The sequence below is a fragment of the Podarcis erhardii genome, assembly GCF_964252035.2.
Source record: "Podarcis erhardii genome assembly, chromosome: 6".
NCBI lineage: Eukaryota > Metazoa > Chordata > Lepidosauria > Squamata > Lacertidae > Podarcis > Podarcis erhardii.
In genome coordinates this window covers 5,780,827-5,802,425 of record NC_138510.1, presented here as the reverse complement: position 1 = coordinate 5,802,425, position 21,599 = coordinate 5,780,827, and the positions used below count along the sequence as shown (strand labels likewise).

The 21,599-nt window shown below is 41.8% G+C and overlaps 1 protein-coding gene across 3 annotated transcripts in view; it reads right to left on the bottom strand.

Moving 5' to 3' along the window:
* RTEL1 (regulator of telomere elongation helicase 1) overlaps positions 1-21,599 on the bottom strand; it is an 80,946-nt gene that overhangs the window by 12,363 nt on the left and 46,984 nt on the right. For 2 of the 3 annotated variants that reach the window (XM_081867545.1, XM_081867547.1), the window contains exons 23-30: positions 19,895-20,041; positions 19,014-19,129; positions 16,141-16,264; positions 9,081-9,231; positions 6,678-6,826; positions 3,380-3,475; positions 2,150-2,360; positions 998-1,135 (exon numbers count right to left, since the gene is read on the bottom strand). In XM_081867545.1, coding sequence (XP_081723671.1) covers positions 998-1,135; positions 2,150-2,360; positions 3,380-3,475; positions 6,678-6,826; positions 9,081-9,231; positions 16,141-16,264; positions 19,014-19,129; positions 19,895-20,041 — 1,132 coding nt within the window. The remainder of the gene's footprint in view (positions 1-997; positions 1,136-2,149; positions 2,361-3,379; positions 3,476-6,677; positions 6,827-9,080; positions 9,232-16,140; positions 16,265-19,013; positions 19,130-19,894; positions 20,042-21,599) is intronic. The other variant, XM_081867546.1, reaches the window with a different exon arrangement.

Genomic DNA, 21,599 nt, shown 5'->3' with positions numbered 1-21,599 from the left:
GGAGCTAAACTACTGGCTATGCTGGCTAGGAGTTGGAAATCCAACAAGATCTAGAGGATCACAGGTTACCTGTCTCTGATTGACAGCTTCCACAAAATGGTTAGGACTCAAGGAGGACGGTTGCTGCCAGGTTTTTCCTATGTTATATCCACTAACCACGCAGGCATAAGCTTCTTCTAGCAATGGCACGGGCACTGAGGCTCTTTAGCACTTCTTCCAAAGAAGCTGCCATAGCTTGTTGGCAGTTTAATATGTTTCCCTCGATGATAGTGAAAGGAAGATATTTAGCTCTCCCAGAATCAGAGTGTCTCTGCAAATGTAGTAAACAGGAACCTGATACTTTGGAGCATATTTTCTTTTCTTGTGATTTTGGCATTTATGCCAGAAGACAATTATTCGAGGCCTTACAACTCAATACGCTGAATTCTATGATACCAGCGGTTCAGGACCTGCTTTTGGACAGGAATGATCAAATTACTTTAATAGTGGCTGAATTTTTGGGTGCTGTCCATGTAGAAAGACTGGGCTATTATAAAGAGATTTAGTGGTTCTTAATTGATTGGTGATGTGGTAGTGTTGTATTGTATTATTTATGCAAATTGATTGGAGTTAAAGATCTGACTGGGACAAACCTTGTTATGCTGAGCTCGTATTTTGCACAATTTGCATACGGTGTCTGTTTGATAATGTGTGGTTTGCTATGCCTAATAAAGGGTTTTTGAATTTGAATTAGCTTGTTGGCAGGGCACGCTTTGCTTGCAAAATGTTCCAGGTTCAATTCCTGAAACCCCAGAGAGCTGCTGGCAGTCAGTGCAGGGAACACTGAGCTAGGGATCTTTAAGGACTTAATGATCAGGTGGGCAGCAACTCGGGATGACAGAGCAATGATGCACGCATTCTAAAGCCAAGAATCCCTCCCTGATCCTGACTGAGAACATACAGAGAGGCAGGAAGTCTCAGGGGGCTGCCAACTCCTCAAAGGTAAGGCTGTTCTCACCTGGGTTCTTGGCCAGCCGCAGCCTCTCCTCTAGCTTCAGGCTGTGCTCAGGTTTGTAGCCACAGCCCACTCCCGTCAGGGAACAGCAAGCTTCGTCAAACTGCTTTTTGTGCTGCGGCCGAACAAACTGGTAAAATTCTTGCATAGAAAAGAAAGAAGGGTAAGTTCATAGCATCAAACACTGAAAAGGTGCTTTATTCAGGAAGGCATCAATACGTTCCTAGAAATTTGTCACCCCCACCTGCCTGTTCCAAAGTATTTTCAGGGAACAACAGTAGCACACTGACAAAAGGCGGCTTGCCACCTTGAGATTAACGTTCCATAGCTCGTGTTACAGTCTATTCAAGTTCTGACAAGTGATGGGAAACTGCCGCTAATACCAAATTTCTTTCAAAACCACCTTCAAAAGGAAAGCCCTCCTGGATTAGATCCAAGGGTCACTGTGTCTTGTCCAACATTTCATTTTCAGTTGTGGCTAGACAGATGCTTCTGGGAAGCCCATAAAGGCAAGAGCTCCCTCATTGTTCCTCCTCTCCCTGCTTTGGTATCTGGAGGCATGCTGCATCTAAGCTTCCATCTAGTTATCACAACTATTAGCTTTTGAAAGACCACCCTCCTCCAACCATGAATTTGTCCAATCGCCTTTTAAAAGCATCTAAGCCAGTGGCCACCATCACATCTTCTAATAACACATGGACAAAAGGGTTAGGCCATTGGCCTGATTATTTTATTAGGTGTCTATCCTGTGCTGTCCCAGTACCTCCATTTCTCCCCTTCTGACGTCTCCTTGTGTCTGCTTTAGATCACAAAACTTATTGGGACTATTTCCCCCTCCCCTATATAACCAAGCAGAAAGAATGTGCATCTGCATCCTAAAAGAGTCAGGGTTAAGTGAGGAAACTGCTTGTTTTTCCAGTATCACAGATACACAATCGCAAATCCAAATGGATTTCTTCAGCGAGACGATAAAAACAGCTAACATTACCTGTTTGCACACCAGAAGGAATTACAATAAAAGGATAAATAAAAAGTGCAACCAGCGCACAGGTTTTTCTCCTACATTGCACTTTGCAGAAGACCTTTCATTAACCATAATAATTTGTGCATGAAAACCAGCAGGTGCCCACAAGAGATGTCCAGGAGCCACAATACCTCGCAATAGGATATGTTTTTTCTGGTCTTCCACGAAAAGTGAGCTCATCTGGCACAACATAGTATTGAAGTCATTTGTGGTTTTGTACTGCTGCAGAGCCCTTGAGAACGTGTTAAAATTCAGCTGGCTCAAAGACTGCTTCACCGTTGCAATGAAAGCTGCAGCCCTGGCAGTTTTGGTCTCTGAGAGGTCTTGGGCTTTGCCAGCCTGCTGAAAAAAAAGAGAGAGAGATTTAAGTAAGCACGATCCACAAGCAAGCTCTTTTTTGCACACACTTCTCCAGACCCACCCAATTTCTTCCTTGTAACAAATGATTAGGGAAGAAGAGTTCTCCCTTCTCTGAAGCAACCAAGGGGAGATGGAATTGTTTTATTTTATTTAACAAAGTGTATATACCACTTAATTGGTAGAAAACCTCTAAGCAGTTTTCTACTTTGTCCTACAAAGGGAAATCTAAAATAGTAATTAAAAATACCTGCAGTTTAAAAACACCAGCAAATTCATTAAAAATATCAACAAAGGGAGGATTAAAAAACAAGGTCATGTATAGTTTTTAAATTACAAACAAGAGCGACAATTTAAAAACAATGGTACATTGCATGTTATAATTAAATGCCTGGGAAGGTTTGTGGAAACAAAAGGTTTTAGGAGATGAGCTTCAGGAAATAAACCAGGGTTGAGAAACTACAAGCCTGGGTACCAAATGTGGCCCAAGACCCTCCGTGGGTCCCACTGGTCCCACATGCCATGCCCTCCTTGAGTGCCTTCGCCCACCTGCCTGCCTGGAATGACTCGTTTGCCTGGAAGGAGGATGGCGAGGGGTGTGTGTGTGGGGGTGTGTGTGTGTATGGAAACCTCTGACTTCTGCATGGCTGGAATGGAACCTACCATGCAAAGGTAACAGCTCCATGCACCACTGTGCCTGGTTTAGCACTTGGCCCCACCTAACACTGGCATGAGGCCCCTGAAAGGCTGCCGAAGAATGTGGCTTTTGGGATGGAAATAGTTTCCCACTACTAACCGAAACCTTTATGCCAAAGGTTTCCCCAAGTGACTCATCTACATTTTGGCTTTTAGAGATCACCATTTTCAAGAGGCCACCTGTGCTTTTTGAACAATGAAGCATTTGAGGACTGAGCAATAACACCTGCATTTGGCTTCAAGGGGGTCTCTCATCTTTCTCCTGTTATCTGATTTCTCGTAAAGCTCGCTGACTCCTTGAAACATACCGGATTGCTGACTATCTTGATTTTCTTCCTGCCTCCTTTCTGCTCATCCATGAGCTTCTTCTCGTATCGAAGGGAAAGAGTTGACAAACGTTTTGCCTGTAAATATTAACAGTGTTAATGCAATCTCCTCCCTCTCTTTCAGACAAATTCCACACTGAAGGTTGGCTTGCCCTCCCAGCAATGCTCAAGAACACAAAAGCAATCTTTGCTCTGACTAGGTATGCCGCACATGAAAGGATGTTTACATTTCTGGAAAGACACCCACATAATGGAGAACAAAGGGAAGTCATTGTCCTGGAGATGTGGCGGAAAAGCAAGCCAACATTTAGAAATGTGGGGTTTCCCTGACTGGAAAGTAATGCTAGCACTTCAAAGCTATGGTCAATCTCTGGCAGAAAACCCTTTCGAAATTCATATGGCAGGGGAGAAGGCCAAGGATTAGGTTTAAATTACTCACAGACCGAAAGGAGAGAGGGGGATTTTCAGTTCCGAACCTAAAATTATACTATGAGGCTGCTTGCCTATGCTGGGTTAAAGACTGGATAACCCTAGAAAATACCGATTTACTAGACTTAGAAGGGTCTAACAATAGGTTCGGCTGGCATGCCTATCTGTGGTCAAATAAAGAGAAGGCACACAAAGGGTTTTCAAGTCATATCATTAGAGGACCACTGTATGAAGCTTGGGAGAAAAATAAAAAGCTTTTGGAATGGAAAACACCTTGGTGGCTGTCCCCAACAGATATTTTAACAATCAAAAAAGCAAATATGGAAGAGCAAAGATTGACATATGAAGACCTATTGATAAGATCTGAAGGCAGCTGGAAATTAAGACCATATGAAGATCTGAAAGGAAAATTAACAGGCTGGTTACAGTACCATCAAATAAATGCAATATGGACAGAAGATAAAAAAGTAGGAATGAATGAAAAGAAATCCAAATTCCAGATTGAAATAATTGAAAACAAAACCAAATTACTATCTAAAATGTACAACATATTACTAGAATGGGATACAAAGGACGAAGAAATTAAGGAGGTCATGATAAAATGGGCAAAGGATCTGGGACATAACATAGAATATGAACAATGGTCAAAATTATGGAATTATGGAATAAAATGCACGGCGAGTGTTGCAATTAGAGAAAACCTAGAGAAGATGATATATAGGTGGTATATAACACCAGTAAAATTAAATAAGATGTACAAGACCGGAAACAAGACCTGCTGGAAATGCAAAATAAAAGAAGGTAATTTCATACATATGTGGTGGACATGTGAGGAGGTCAAGAAATTCTGGAATTTGATTTACAACGAATTAAAAAAAATATTCAAGTACACATTCCCTAAAAAACCAGAGGCCTTTTTATTAGGTATTATAGGAGAAGAAATAAGGAGAGAAGATAAAACCCTGTTTCAATACTCAACAGCAGCGGCCAGAATATTAATTGCAAAAAATTGGAAAAGCACAAATATACCAACGGTGAGGGATTGGCAAACAAAATTATTTGAATTTGCCGAATTGGCAAAGATGACGCAAAAAATTAGAAATCAAAAAAATACAAAGTTAATTGATGATTGGAATAAATTTATGGTCTATATTGAAGGAAATTATAGAAACACACCAACTATTGCAGGTCTGTTATAAAACTTATGATGTATAAACCAGTAATCAATACCAGCTGTAGAAGATGGAAGTTGTTAAATTAAGAAACCCGAAATCAGCAGGGAAGGAAGTCAGTTTGTGTATTTAAATTATGTATTTAAATTTGTCATGTATATCAGTTGTTCTTTTTTCTTTTTTTCTTTTCTTATCTTCTTTTTTGTACAATGTGTAGTTGCATTTTTCTTTTGTTTTTCTTTTGTGTATGTTGTATGAGAAACTCAATAAAAAGAAACTAAAAAACAAAACAAAAACAAAGCTATGGTCAATCTCTTCTGCATCTCCTAGTAACCTCACATTCAAGGTGGGTCAGGGGGTGGGTGGGAGCTCAACAGAGACAGAAATAAAAAATAGGCTGCTAACATTTGAAAAAAATCAGGTCAACTCAGAGCCAATACTATCAAGTAGTGTGATTTAATAATAAGACCAAATATGAATTACAATAAAACGTAACTGAAAAACAACAGCAACAACAAACAAACAAACAAACAAACAAACAAACAGTTAATTAAAATACAGCTTAAAATGCAGCCTCATTTTAGTAGTAGCCCATAAATCAAGACCATTAAAGAGACGAAACATCAGATATTCACTCGAGCCAGCTAACCATGCTGGTCCTACATGGGCCAGCAAAAAAGCCAAGAAAAAAATTATATATAAGGGGTCAAAGTGAGTCCAAGCCGAAGGCCAGGCAGAACAGCTCCATCTTGGAGGCCCTGCGGAAAGATGTTAAATCCAGCAGGGCCCTAGTCTCTTGTGACAGAGCATTCCACCACGTCAGGGCCAGTGCTGAAAAGGCCCTGGCCCTAGTTGAGACCAATCTAACCTCCTCGAGGCTCGGGACCTCCAAAGTGTTGTTATTTATGGACCTTAAGGTTCTCCGCGGGGCATACCAGGAGAGGCAGTCCCATAGGTATGAGGGTCCTAAGTAACTAAGGGATAAGTGAATGTGTGGTGAGGAAGATTCAGATTGCAACCATAATACTGGATGTGTTTGGGGGGGGGGGTTTACACCCTGCTCACCCCACTCCTTGAGTGGGAAAACACTCTTTTAGAGAAAACACATGGATATGCTTAAGTTCTCCCCAGTGGGTCAAATCACACAGGCAATTTCTATCTGGAAAACAACGAACGGGGAAAGGGTTAACCCCTGCCCTTCTTCCAGCACTATGCTGTGAATTATCTCCCCGCCTGCTTTTTTTACCTTTACAAATTAAAGGGACAGGAGAGCCAATAAACGGACCTTAAGTGCCTTGTCTAGAAGAGCTGGCTTTGACCAGAGAATCTAAGAATCTGAGAAAACTGAATAGACACACCTCATTCCAACAATATAGTGCTGTTATATGACTCTGTCTATGACAGTAAAACAAAACAGATACTGTTTGTCAGGAGATAATAAACAAGAAATATGCAGGCTCTGAAGATAACTGAGAAGCCCTGGCTCATGGGAATCTTAGGCACACACCTGTACACTCAGGTGTACTCATAGTGTTCACTGTAGCATGTAAAAAGTGGTGCTTGAGTGACACATCTGTAGCCCGAGATCTCTGCCTAACAGAAGCACACTAGTCTATTACCTGTTTGGGGAGAGGGTGGGGAGAAATCAGGGACTAGAAATTCAAACTGTGCTCTCATACCTGTTCCTCTCCTGGCAAGCTGTCTTCCTCACCTGCCTCTCTGCAGTTCTTTTCATTGCACTCCAGTGCAGCCAAGAGGCTACCAGGTTGTCTTTGTGAGGTGGACGGCCTTTGTTCATACTCTACACACAGGTTGGCCACTCCATTATCTGAGACAAGATACACAGCCTGTAAGTAACTAGATTCTGAATGTCCCAACTCATTTTTCTCTGCTCAGGGTTAGATCAGTTTGAGACAGGAGGAGAAGTAAAAAGAAGAGTATATCCAGTTTAGATGTTCAGAATAAAATGAGAAGAATCCTAAAATTTATACCAATTTCTGTCTCTGGAAGGTAAGCATCCTCCACTTTAAAAGCATGACTAGCAAGAAGTCTATTTTCAAATTCAGCTGGGGCCAAAATGTTCTGAGCATGTGGGCCACAAGCAAACAGTAAAAAGATCTTACAAAGAATTCCAGTACAGCTGCAGTCTAGGAAAAATCCCCACTTAAAAAGCCTGCTGAAAGAGGAAGGTTTTCAGTAGACACTGAAAACAACAACAGAGAGGGTGCCTAATATTCATCCAACAACCTTTTAGAATGTGGATTTTTTTTGGAGGGGGCGTTATTGGGTTACTGCTTTTGGTTTGATTTTATAAGTTGTGGTCTGCTTGTGAACCTCCCTGAGACCTTCGGGTATAGGGCGGTGTATAAGTTGAAATAATAACAGGGAGGGAATTCCAAAGTGCAGATGCCATAACACTAATGAGCAGATTCCCAAATTGTGCAGAAGGGATTTCCTGATAAGGAAACCTGATAAGATGGTAATTCAGGAAGTCCTCACTTTCAGAGTGCAGTGATCAACTGGGCAGATAAGGGGTATTTAAAAGTGTTTATCATCATCATCATTATTTTTAATGTGCATGTATTTGTGCACCACCCTGGGATCCTTCAGGATGAAGGGCAGTCTGAAAGTTAAACAAACAATAAAGCAGAAGTTTGAAGGACTTGGCAGCAAGATTCAGTCCACTAAAGTGTCAGATAGATGCCCTCTCCATCCACGGACAAGGAAATGAAACAAAAATCTGGGACTAAAAGCAAAGCATGTATATATTAAGTTTTAGGGAAAGTTTTGTTATTATGGTAAAGATTATGTTCCTGCAGAAGTTTTCAAAAGAGACAGCTGAATAATATATGACTGCACAGAGGACTTTTGAGCATTGTTAAATATGGTTAATCTAGAGGCTCTCCCCATTCAAATCATTCTGGTGCATTTGGTATATTTGACTAAATGCTGACGCTGGTCTTAAATACATGGAAACCACCTTTTGTGAGAACACAAGTGATTAACATTTTTTATGGGTTCATACTGACTTCCTTTAAGGAAACCACAGCTGCGGGGGAAGCTGGAACTGATCTCAAATGCTAATAAAGTACAGAAGTATGTAAATCCATTTGTGTTACCTGGATATTAATACTTTGTGATATTAATTTATTATGTTTTATTTTGGTATGGTCTGTTCCTATATGTTTGGCTCTAGATACCTCATTTACTTCTGGTTTGTTTTAAATTACATTGTTTTAATTTGGCATAGGACTACCTGAAGGAAAATCTATGCCCATATTATACCTGACTGGGTCCTGATATTGGCCTCAAAGGCCCTTCTTTCTAGCCTATCACTAAATAGCATCAGTTTATCACATACAAGGGTCTTTTCAGTGGTGGCCCTACTTTTGTGGAATTCCGTCCGCTAGGATTTATTTATGCACCCTTCATTGGTGACATTAAAGAAGGTTCCTTAATTAACTTTCTAATTCCACTTTGCTTTTCAATGATGCCTTTATCTGGCTTCATGTTTTAGTTGTTGCTACTTTAATTTTTGATGCACTGATTTTGTTTTCTGTGTTTTATTGTCTGTCATACTATTATTAATTGCTGTGGCTGCTGTAAGCTGCCTTGTGAGGGTTTTAGTCTAAAAGGTGAGATATAAACACTGTCTTTAGAAGCAGCCCAACGAAAGTGTGTTGCTGTAATCTACCCAAGATGCAACCAAGGCATGTGTAATTCAGACCACGTCTGTTTTCTCTAAACACTGCTGCTGAACAAAATGAAGATGGGAAGAGGTATTCCTAGCCACTGATGTCACCTACAGTTCCATAAATAATACCAAGTCCTGGAAAATACCCATACATGCTACAAGCTTCTATCTACATGAGAAGTCTTATCTAACAGCAGCAATTCGCAAGCCTTGGCTTGTTTGCCCTCCCCCATGCCAGAACTGCCTTCAGACAAATATTCGGTGTTTCAACTTTCCCTAGCTCGTTTGGCTGACATTTTATGACCTCAACACACCTTGCCTTTTTAAGATTCTGAGGTGAGATTATTCCAGTGCCTATTTTGCACAACAGGAAAAGGCAACCGCTTACCAATCCTCTTCCTTTTCAAACTAGGAACATGGTTGTCCGTGTTGCTGGCTTTGGTCACTGAAAGGAGCTTCTCACATGAAGCCGAAGTTGTAGGGCTGCCTTCTTCTCCAGTGGTGGTGCAAGAGGGATCTCGAAGCGGGGGAGGAGGCACCTGCACAGAAATTGGAAGCATTACGCAAGAAGAAAAAATGTAAAACGCTCAACTTCCAACATCTTAAGAACCTGCCTAAATATTATGACTTGAACTCTACAGCCTCTACGTCACTTTAAAACTGGAGTCACCAACCTTTTTAGGCCTTTGCATTTTTGAGCAAGTGCTGCTTTGTTCCCTTCTCCCCCTCCCTCCTTCGTCCGCAGGAGACAGAAAGTGCACACAAAAAACCTTTGCTTTTCCAAGGGATCTGGGTAAAAATCATACCCAGTGGAATTAATCTGAGCCATAGACCTGAAAGAGGAAGTGAGAAAGACCATCACTCTTCCAACTTCCTCCTCCAGCTCTATGTACTTTTCAAGGGAGAAAAAGGCAACAGCCCTCACACCTCATGACCAGGGGAACAATGAGTGGGGTGAGTGGCGCTCAGAGGCTTTGTGGGCACCAGGGAGACCATCTCTAGAGCACCATCCCACCCATGGGCACTGTGCTCACAAGCCCTGCTTAAAGCCTTCTTTTAAATTAAACGATGGTTTAATATGAATGAGCAACACTTCTTACTTCATCACTTCGCCAAGGAGTAAACAAACGAGAGGTTGGCTTGCCATTATGTGTCTGCCTCTTTACAAACCATGGAGGTAAGCCAAGGATGTTGAGTAACCATCATGGGTCTGTGAGCAAACGAAGAAACCATGAGCACAGGTTTGCATGTAACAAGCCAGCCTCTGATTTGTTTCTTCCCAATATGCTGAAGAAAGGAGTCTGGTAGAAACACTGTGGGACTTTAGAGCAGTGTACAATAATAGCAAATTGCTTGTTCATGTTAAACCACACTTTAATTTAAACATGGTAAAAATAGTGAAGGTTAAGACACAACAGCATAATATGGAGAAGTGTGTTGAGAAATGACATGGTTAATATATTAGATTTAGGTGGAAAATGGGCTATACATCTGTGGGACTATGATAATGCCTAGAAGGGATACCAGTAATGAGGTGGCACGGGTTGATTGTACAACTCTGTCAAGACACATGGTATAGATGAGCCTCTGGCATGACACAAGTCATATGTGGCCCATCCAAGATGAGATGAGGCCCATCTAATTATACTGGTAAGAAAGTCTAAGGTTAGTCTAGGAAACACACACCCTTAGCAAAGAACCACATCTCATCTGACCACAGCGTGAAATTATGTAAAACAGGACAGTTAATATAATTAACAACCTGGCAGTTCCGATCCTGAAAAGGTTACTCCAAGATCAACCCATTACATCATTCTCTTGCCAACAGTAATCAAATGAATGCTGAAAGTCAAGGGCAGGGCAAGATGGTGATAGCCATCTCAGAATCTGGTTGGAGGAGAAGAAGAAGCTGCCTTCTAACAGCTCAGACCACAGGTCCATCTACAGTCGTTTAGTACCCCTCACTTTAGCTGTAATTAAAAACTGCTGTCTGAACAGATTTACAGAACAATGTGCTTCATGCCTGAGACAAGTTTTATAGCTAATGAATCCCAGTTGCACCCCAGAGAATTAGGATGAAACTAGTCATAATAATGGCAAATGTGTTTGTTTAGCCAGGTGCCTGCTGGGCTGTTCATCTCTAAAGTGGGTGGATGGGTGTGTGTTGTTTCCATCAAAAGGAGAAGCATAGGAGGGGAGTTGGAACTCCCCTTGCTTCCCCCCACCCCCAATAATGGACGTGAGCCAGATTGGGATAAAGTACAAGCAGTGAAGAAGGGGATTGTTTTAGATCTATCACAATCTGGGTTCATGCCTGACCATGGATCTGAAATATCCCTGGTTGCACTGATGGAAGATTTTTGCAGAGAGCAAGACCGGGAGAGTGCAACCATGCTCCTGGTTCTCGAGAGCTATGCAGCCTTTGATTCCATTGCCCATGGCATCCTCCTGGAATGGTTCTGTAGAATGGGAAGCGAGGTCACTGTATTACAGCGGTTCTGGTCCTAGCTACGGGCCTGAGTCCTAAAAGTAGAACTGGGAGAGTGCTTTTGGGCTTCCTGGCAGTTATGCTATGAGCTTTTGCAGGGCACTCCTCACTCCCCAATGCTGTTTCCTATGAAGCCACTGCGAACGGTCATTAGAACTTTGGGGAGAAGGTGCCACCAGCATGTCAATGACATCCAGTTCTCCTCATGCTATTTGGATCAGGAAAGGCCGTGAGGGCTCTGGACCAGTGTCAAGACAAAGCAGTAGGATGGAAAAGAGAGAAAAAGGTGAGTTTGAATCCTAGCAAGAAGGCAGAACTGTGGTGCAAGTTGTAGTTCAAAGCATTCAGAGGGCACGAGATTGATGAAGGCTGTTTTATCTGATGTAAAATATAGACACATCCCCAATTTATATGAGAAAAGGAGAGGTGCCTGAATAGAAAAGGTGTGCATGCCATTGTGTCAAGCTTGGCCCTAAGCAGCCAGATTAGCACTGCTCATAGGAAGTGCTGCTGGTGCTGAACGTCCTTGTGCTGTAATGGTTCTAGGCTAGGACTGGCAAAACCCAATTTCAAATCACTGCTCAGCCATGGAATTCACTGACACTCTCTCTCAGCCTGACCTATCTCACAGGGCCGTTGTGAAGAAATTGTTTCTCAGGGTGGGCTGAAGAAGATAACCACAAATGTCAACTTGGGGTTTTTCAGGAAAAGGTGAGGATATAAATGAAATAAATAAAACATTCTGTATTGGTGAAATGAGAAGCCAGATGGCTTGAATTAATATGCCATGATAGGCATGAACACCATACAACAGTTAAAACCTATGGGGGGGGGGTATGTCGTTTGGAGTGCACTAAAATCAAAGTGTATGATCCATTTGATAACAGAGCTGCTATGCCAGAATAACTAAATGAAAGAAACAACCAACAACTAGTGACTAAAAAGAATAACTAATAAAGAGAAAACTACATGATGTATCCTATAGCTGTACTTGCTAACAGGTCTCCCCCTCCCCCACCGCACCCAATCAAAACAGCTGAGCAGCAAAGAGATGCTGTTGGAAACTCCCTTTGTGCTGTATTTTCATCTGTGAAATAGAAATAACTGATCTCTCTCACATGGTGAGAAATCGGTGAGAGATTAGGATCTTAAGCCACTTTATATATGTAAAGTTCAAGAAGCAAGAGATTTCTGCAGATGCATGCAATATTTATTCAGTCCAAGGTTCACACACTATATTTGGAACTATACAATTTTCACACTACATATGGAACTGTACGATTTTGTACACCTGGAGAAAAAAAGCTGCAGCATAAAGCTTCCTTTGTAAAAAGTTTGGCCAGCATTGGGAAGCCTTTTGTTACTTTGTACATTAGGGTGTTACACCTCTTCCGACTGTTCTAAATGAACAGCATGCTGCTAAGCCAAAGTGTATCAGATCCCGGATGAACTATCGCCAAGTCAACAAAATGTATAAAGAGGATTTAAAGGAGAAAGGATTTGATGATAAAAAAATCAAAATCTGAAATAGAAATATTAAACAATGAATGTAAAATAATGTCTAAAATGTCAGGCCTGGTCGTTGTCCTCTTCAGATCACCACACGAACGCTTCTTGTTCTTTTATAACTTTTTACTGATTATTAACAAAACAATCTTATAAACGGTTCTTAACTATTATTCCTCAGAGTCACTTATTTCAGATACCTTCTGAGCTCTGCTTCTCCATGACCAGCCACTCTCAAAATGTCGAACGCGCCCTTCCCTTTGTTTTCCCACTCTTTTTCCTACCCTCCTGGCTAGAGCTGGCCTGTATCTCCCCTCCTCCGAATCTGAGCTAGAACTCAACCCTTGCCTAGACTTCCGGGTCGGCGCCATCGCCGAATGGCGGACTCCCTCCGAGCTCCGGAGGGAGCCTGCACGGCAGGGGCTGGGTCCTACCGCACCGGCGATGCGGGGACCCTTAAAAACCACGGCCACGGGGGCCGTGGACATGGAGACTCGGCTGACACCGTTAGCGCCCTCCCGACTCGTGAAGGAGCCTTTTTAAAGGCTACGGATCGGGTGCCGGGGAGAAGCGTGGTGTTTTGAGTCCTCTGCTATCCCTGCCGTGCGAAGCCGCATGCCATTCGGCGGAGAGCGCTGGCTTTTTCCTTTGAAAATTTGGACCTAAAAGAACAACCCGTAAGTAATTGGAACTTGGACTAAAAAGAGGGACAAAAATTTTAAAAATTTCAGAGCGAGCGGGGGAGGCGCAAAAAAGGAAGTCAGCCACCCCCTCCATTGTAGAAGGGTCAAAGCAAAGGATCTGATAACTAAGATCGGAGTAACATCATTTTGGCAAGTTTTTAACCTCACGAGTGAAGAATATGAGATTGAGCTGGAGGAGGAAAGTAGAATTCGGACTTAAAAACAACCCCCCCTGGAACCCCGGGAGCGATCGATGACGGAGTTTGGAGAGGAGAAAGGCAAGTTTTGACAGCTGTCAAAGAGCTGTCAAAGCGGAAAATAAGATAGAGACTATGTTACAAGGACTTTGCTGGTTATATTTGTTATAAATTGGATACAAATTGTTTTAAATAAGGATTATAAAGTTACTAGGGCTAATGGACGCGATCTGGAAGAGAACTCAGTTTTTGCAATCCACCTAGAGGAGCCGAGGGATATTACAAGTGGTTTTAGCTGGAAATTGGAACTGAACTGTTTATCTCCTGGGAAACTGCAGAAATGGAACATTATTATGACTACAGAGGCCACTACACCGAAGAAGACAATGGAATCATCTGTTGTGGAATGAAAGGAACTTGACGTAATGTTTTGTTTCTGAATAACAAGCCTCTGTAAAGGAACTAACTTTTGGAATTAGGACATTTGTGCAGGAAAACAGGGACAGAAAGAAATAGAAAGAGGAGTGTGATCAATAAGAATAACAAAATAACAAGAATTGGACCAAGTCAAAAGTGGGGACATTTGGGACATCCAGATTTGACAAGCTTAAGGATTATAATTTGGAGTTTTTCACTCCTGGATATAAAAATCTGGATGGAAAAAATGGGCCTTTCTTTGAGACAGAATCCTTCCATGATTGGACATTCGAAACTAAAGAGGACTGGCAAAGGACTATGACTTAGAGAGACGTGGAAACATCGGACATTGAGGAACATTGGGAACGCAACCGGGAAAAGGGGGGGTGGGAAATGTGGAATCCAAAGGGCGTAAACTATGTTTTATTTAGGCTATATACATCTACATGGTATTCTAAAGTGGGGAACTCGTGGTGGGAATAAGCCGACTTTAGGGGAATGGAAAATAATGTGTTTTTTTTAAAAAAAATTTGGGTTAAGGATAACAAGTCTGAATTGAGGAGAAGAACTTGTTGAGATCATTTGAGAGATTTGGAATACAAGGGGGGGAGGGAAGGGGAAGTCCTGAAAGGATGTAATTGGAAAAAGATTTGAAATTGGATGTTTTATTAATTTGTAATTAATTGGAAAATTTTAATAAATATTATTAAAAAAAAAAAAAATAGAACTCAACCCTTGCCTTTCCTGGGAACAGCCGGTCCCTCCCTCTTGTTCCTCCTGTTCTCTTCTATTAGATTCACTGCTCCCCTCCCCCCCTTGGGGAATGCTTTCTCCCTCTGAGAAACTGGAAACTTCTAACTCTTCCCTGACATAAAATATATAAAATACTGTTGGAATGGCACCTGAAAGACGAGGAAGTGAAATTGGTGATGATACACTGGACAAAAGATTTTGGATGTAACATACAGCTTAAAGAATGGGAGAGGTTGTTGAAAGAAAGAATAACATTTACAGCTTGTAATGCTTTGAAAGAGAATATGATGAAATGATGTATAGATGGTATACTACACCTTTGAAATTAACTGAAATGTATAAGACAAATAAAGTGGTACCTCGGGTTAAGTACTTAATTCGTTCCGGAGGTCCGTACTTAACCTGAAACTGTTCTTAACCTGAAGCACCACTTTAGCTAATGGGGCCTCCAGCTGCTCCTGCACCGCCAGAGAACGATTTCTGTTCTCATCCTGAAGCAAAGTTCTTAACCTGAAGCACTATTTCTGGGTTAGCAGAGTCTGTAACCTGAAGCGTATGTAACCTGAAGTGTATGTAACCAGAGGTACCACTGTAATAAATGTTGGAAATGTAAAGAAAAAGAAGGAACATTTTATCATATGAGGTGGGAATGTTAAGGAAGTAAAAAACTTTTGGGAAATGATATATAATGAGATGAAAAATATGCTGAAATATACATTCTTTAAAAAACCAGAAGCATTTTTACTTGGTATTATAAGTGATTATATTAATAGACACAATGTTAAATTGTTCTTATATGCAACTACAGTGGCAAGAGTATTGTTAGCCCAGAAATGGAAGCAAGAAGAAATTCTGACGAAAGAAGAATGGCAGACAAAATTAATGGACTACGCAGAATTAGACAAAATGACAGGAAGGATTCAAAACCTGCGGGACCAGAGATTTACAGAAGATTGGAAGAAATATACGAACTATTTGAAGAGCAATTGCAACCAACAAATTATGCCAGTAGGACTACAAGACATTTTGTAAGGAGAAATATATGAAATATTGCAAAGTAGAGAAAGAATAGAGATAGTAGTTAGGAGATTTAAAGGTAATAGTGAAAGTAGGAAATGTATTATTAAGTGAATAGATTGGAAAATTTTCAGATGTGATTGATGGAAGTCAAAAAACTGTATAAGATGTAAAAGTATGTTCAATTATTGTTGAAAATTATATGTTAAAAAAACACTTTCTCTCACTCTCTCTCTCTATATATATAAAACCCAAAGTGTATCAGATCCCAAAGCGGTCTGTGAACAACTGGCTGGGCAGCCTTATGCCTCTGGAATGCTAGTCATAAGGTAACTCTCAGACATTTTGCAGACTAATAGCTTTCGCCTACAGTTGCTTGGAACTTACAGTTTCCTGGGCAAAACGGAAGAACTGTGACACATCTCTGACGGCATGCCCAAATTTTTCATAAATCTTGATGTAAGGACGGACCCAGGAAGGCAATTGGGCTATTGCATCTGTATTCATGAACCTGTTGGAAAGTGGGAAAGAACACTAGTAAGCTCTGACAAAAACAGTTTCGGGACATGCCTAGAAATGTTTGGAACACTTTCCCACCAAAACAACCCAGAAGAAAGATAGAATTGGATGCCTAACTGATCTGCAACATCTGATACCATTGGTAAAAGAAAACACCTTTGGATATAGCACCCCATAATCATTTTATCCCCATCACAAAAATAACAGAAGAGGATAACCAATATCCTTACATTTACACTTGTCTCATTCTTCCATACAGCAAAAGGTTAAATGGTAAGTTGCAAAACACTGTGGGATTGCAAGTGCTGGATAAGGGAGTCAACTGAAGTGCTGGCCAGAAATCACACATGAATTAGCTAAGAGCTCCAAAACCCCTTTTGCGGGGTTGCCACCTGTGGGAGATAAAGCAGTCATCACCAGACTCCCCTCCACAATGTCTGGATCAGGCCAGCCTCCTTTGCAATTCCTACGAAGAGTCTAATTGATTGACTGAACTCCCAGAGGATTACTTAGAACCACCCTGCAGACATGGGAGTGGCCTGAAACAGATTCAACTCTCCCACAGCAGAGAATACTACAACCTGACTTTTAAGGGTTTAGTGTTGAAAGCCTTCCCTAGGCCCTCAAGCAGAAACTCCAGGCTTGTGGGCATCCCCTCTAAACTTGGGAGGTGTCCCTTAGACACCATATAGGAATAGATATTAATATGCAGCATGAGTAAGTAAGTCTTGAATAAACCATTCTCCATCTATTTGCATTCCATGCCAATAACATAATACCTCATTTTAGATGGTGTACTACAGAGATAAATTTATTTGTCTGTTTATGATAGGAGTGCAATTATAAGGACCACATACTCCAGTTTAGTGCCTTTCTTCACATTTGATTACAGATAGGTAGCCGTGTTGGTCTGCCATAGTCAAAACAAAAAAATTCCTTCCAGTAGCACCTTAAAGACCAACTAAGTCAGTTCTTGGTATGAGCTTTCGTGTGCATGCACAGTGTGCATGCACACGAAAGCTCATACCAAGAACTGACTTAGTTGGTCTTTAAGGTGCTACTGGAAGGAATTTTTTTGTTTTCACATTTGATGTCACTGCAGTGGGACAAAACCCACACTTTGCACATATGGTGGCAAGCGGTGAGATAGAATGCCCCAGTTCTCAGTCAGAGCATTCCTGTTTTCGAAGAAAGCCGCGAAAAGATGATGCAATTTCTCCCGAAAGAATACGTTTAACTTGGATTATTATTCTAAGACTACTGATGTGGATTTAGAAACCCAGTCTAGCAACACATGAGAAATATTTTGGTTAGATCATATTTCTTTCTTTATTTTGGTTTTGAACCAAGGGATACATGGGTAAACAGTTTTCCTTTCCACTGGCCAGAATAACAACTCAGAGCTTTCTCTGAATAGCTGCTCCCATTAATTTGCCTAGTTCTAGTCCCAGGCGCAGCTGCATCCTGCAGGCTTGTGGTTGCACATTATTATTTTTAAATATCACTTAAGAAAGTAAGAGGCCGCTGAATCAGGCCTACGGCTCATCCAGTCCAGCATCTTGTTCTCACAGTGGCCAACCAGATGCCCTGAAGCAAGTCCAAAAGCAGGACCAGAGCGTAAGACCATTTCCCCTTCCTGCAGTTCTCAGCAACTGGTATTCAGGAGCACACTGCCTCTGACTGTGGAGGCAGAGAATAGCCACTGTGGCCCCAGGTAGCCTTTCCCTCCACAGGTTTGTCTTTCAAAGCCATCCAAGTTGGTGGCCATCAGTGCCTCCTGTTGGAACAAATTCCATAGTTGAACTATGCACTGCATGAAGAAGTACTTCCATTTGTCCCTCCTGAATCACCCAACATTCAGCTTTGTTGAATGTTCACAAGTTCTAGTAACATGAAAGGAGAAAAACATTTTTCTATCCACTTTTTGCATGCAGTGCATAATTTTACACACTTCTACAGTATCATGTCACCTCCGACTTGCCTTTTCTCGAAAATAAAGAAAAGGCTTCTGCCATGTTTGTTAGTCTTTGAGGTGCCTCAAGACTATTTTTTGCTGTAACAATTTTTTTAAGTATATATTTTTATTCTGCTGTTTTGTTTTATTACAGTAATTTAAACATCTATTTTTTAAAAAAATATATGAACACAAAAATCCACACAAAACCTAGAATAGAGAAAACAAAAACATTAACCAAAGAACTGAACACACCCAACCCTTCCCCGAGAACAGACACCTTAGGAACAAATAAATCTGAACAGCACAGCCATCCAAGCTCAGATTGAAAATGGGAACCAAGCATGCTCAGAAGAAGTCACAAGGGTGGTCACAATGGTGGCCCATTACATTGGAATTACACGGTAACAAGGCAAGCAAGGAAATCAGAGAGGTGCACTAATTGAGCCAATCTGCTGCCCGTTCACTCCGTTTGGAGAGTCCTTCTGGAGCTCATCACAATCTTTTTGTTCTAACTACCCCGAGCAATTTAGTATCATCAGGAAACATGGCCACCTAACCACTCTCCCCTAACTCTAGCTTGTTTATGATCTAATTTAAAAACACAGATCCCAATATGAAACTTTGGGCGATTCCACTTTCTACATTCCTCCATTTGGAAAACTGTCCATTTTCTCCTACTTTCTGAAGGCTTATTCCACAGTAGCAAAGCAAGGAGATGGCACAGATGGTTCAGAATTCAAGTAGACGGAGATGAGAACTCTACCCAAGCAAGAAGGAAGGTCACCTGTGGTCACAGAGGAAGATGGCGCCGTAATCCTGTCGATGCCGGATGACTCTACCAATGGCCTGGTTCACTGCACGAGATGCCTGTTGTTTATACCAGCTGTTCCCGGATAAATACTAAATGTCAAAGAAAATGCATCAAACACCAGACCCAAATTAATACCACCCTTTAAGGAGATGCCCTGAAAACGCATCTGCAAAGAATGCTCTTCTTCCTGTCCCTTGGTTCTCCCCTTCCCCACTGTTTCTGTAGCTTAGGACCACCTCTTTTCTGAAAGAGGAACTGGTCACCCCACTGGCCCAGCCAGCTGGCCCCTACCTGCCACGAAGATTTATCTGGATTAATAACACTGTGCATTGTGCTTCAGACGTTTGCAACATTCCTTTTCGATAGATGAAAGATATGCTTTCATACAAGGTTAACTCTGCCACTTGCAAACTGTCTACAGCCAATGGAGAATTCTCTCATAAATAACCAAGCCAGTTTTAGAAGCCTTCAGCAAATATTCCTGTGGCCCAAGGAATTGGGACTGATATCCATAGAGAAAAGTTGCAATGCGAGAACAGAGACAAACAGGGTCAGACCAAGAATTTTTGCTGCCTGAGGCAAAGGACTTGATGCCCCACTCACTTTCCATGCCAACTGGACTGTTATTGTTTGTCTTTATTTCAACATTGGTGATGGATCAGACCCAAGAGCAGCAAGCTAGGTTAAGGGGTGCAGCAGGGCATGCCATGTAGCACACACAGTTCAGCTCCCCCACACACAGCTACCTGCCCCCTAGAACCTTCAGCCTGAGGTGGCTGCCTCACTCTGCCTAATGGCAAGGCCCTCTTTGATTACAAATATCCATAATATCAGTGGGAGGGCTCCCTTCTTACCTGTCCACCAGCAGCACCTTTTGACCTCATCTCATCCAAGAACTGCATCTTTAAAATGACCTTTGGGTCCATGCGAGGGGGGAAAGGAAGGCCTGTAATGATGACACCACGACCATTCCTGTCCGTGAAGTCCAAACCTTCGCTGGCCTGAAAAGAGATGATGTCTGTCACTAAAAGAGGCAGAGACAAATTCCTGCCCCGCTTCCAGCTTCTCCAGTCTTCCCTGAGGGTCCCGAACGCACTTCAGCTGTTGTTCTGGGTTGGTTCCTGAGTTTTTGGGGGCTCCAGGTCATCTCTGGAAGGGGAGCTACTTGGCAGGGGCATGAGCTCAAGAACAGCACTGCAAGGCTGCTGTGCCTACTTGCCGGAATTTAAGGTTGCAAACGGGGGGTGCTTAAGATCTGAGCTGTGTCTCTCCGCTTGATGGTGCCAAGGCCTATGATATAATTCTCTGGATGCCTCAGTCTAAAGACCACTTTATGACTATACTAGTGCAATTTAAGGTAAAGGTAAAGGGACCCCTGACCATTCAGTCCAGTCATGGCCGACTCTGGGGTTGCCGTGCTCATCTCGCTTTATTAGCTGAGGGACCTGGCGTACAGCTTCCGGGTCATGCGGCCAGCATGACTAAGCCGCTTCTGGCGAACCAGAGCAGTACCAGACCTTCCCGCCGGAGTGGTACCTATTGATCTACTTGCACTTTGATGTGCTTTCTAACTGCTAGGTTGGCAGGAGCAGGGACCGAGCAACAGAAGCTCACCCCGTTGCAGGGATTCGAACCGCCAACCTTCTGATTGGCAAGTCCTAGGCTCTGTGGTTTAACCCACAGCACCACCCGCGTCCCTCTAGTGCAATGTAGGAGCGATGAAAGTAAGCTGCTGGTTAGGAAGCACTGAGTTAGAATCTCATTTATGCTTTGAACACACTAGTTGGCTCTTAGTAGCCCATTCAATCTACACATCAAGAAGTTCAAGCAGCACTCCATGAAGGAGTCGCATGACCTCCTGGGATATGGAGAGAGCCCTCCAAGGCTGGACAAGGACACACACTAAGAGTTCCAGGTAAAGTAAGGAGGGTGGCAATAAAAAACTGGCATTTTGAAGCTATAGCACCCTATTTATGGAACACCCTTTCCAGAGAAGTTTCCCTCACAACATCTTTTTTTTTATTTTCGCCAACAGCATTTTATTTATCTTTTTTATTTATTAACAATTTTTATTTTAATTACAATGCCAAGGAATCAATACAATATAACACATCTCTTAACATAATTTTCTTAACTTCTTGGACTCCCTCACATCTCCCGCTCCTGCATTCCTGGCTATAAATTTTTATCCAGCAAATTTATCCCCTTGTTTCTATTCTTATTATCTAATTTTCCAATGTTGTATCTCTAATTTAGATATCCTTTATTCAGATCTTAAAGATTTAAATATAACCTAAAATTTTCCAAAACTTTATCTTTTCTTAAATTTAACTTATCTTCATATTTCTCTTCATCTAGCTTAATGGTGCCAAGTTGTTTTTACTCTAGCATCCTTCTTAACATTCATACAATTTACAATATTTTTGTAAATAGGTCTTGAATTTCTTCCAATCTTCTTCCACCGTCTCTTCTCCCAGGTCTCGGATTCTGCCAGTCATCTCAGCCAGTTCCATATAGTCTATCAGTTGCATCTGCCATTCTTCCAGTGTGGGTAAATCT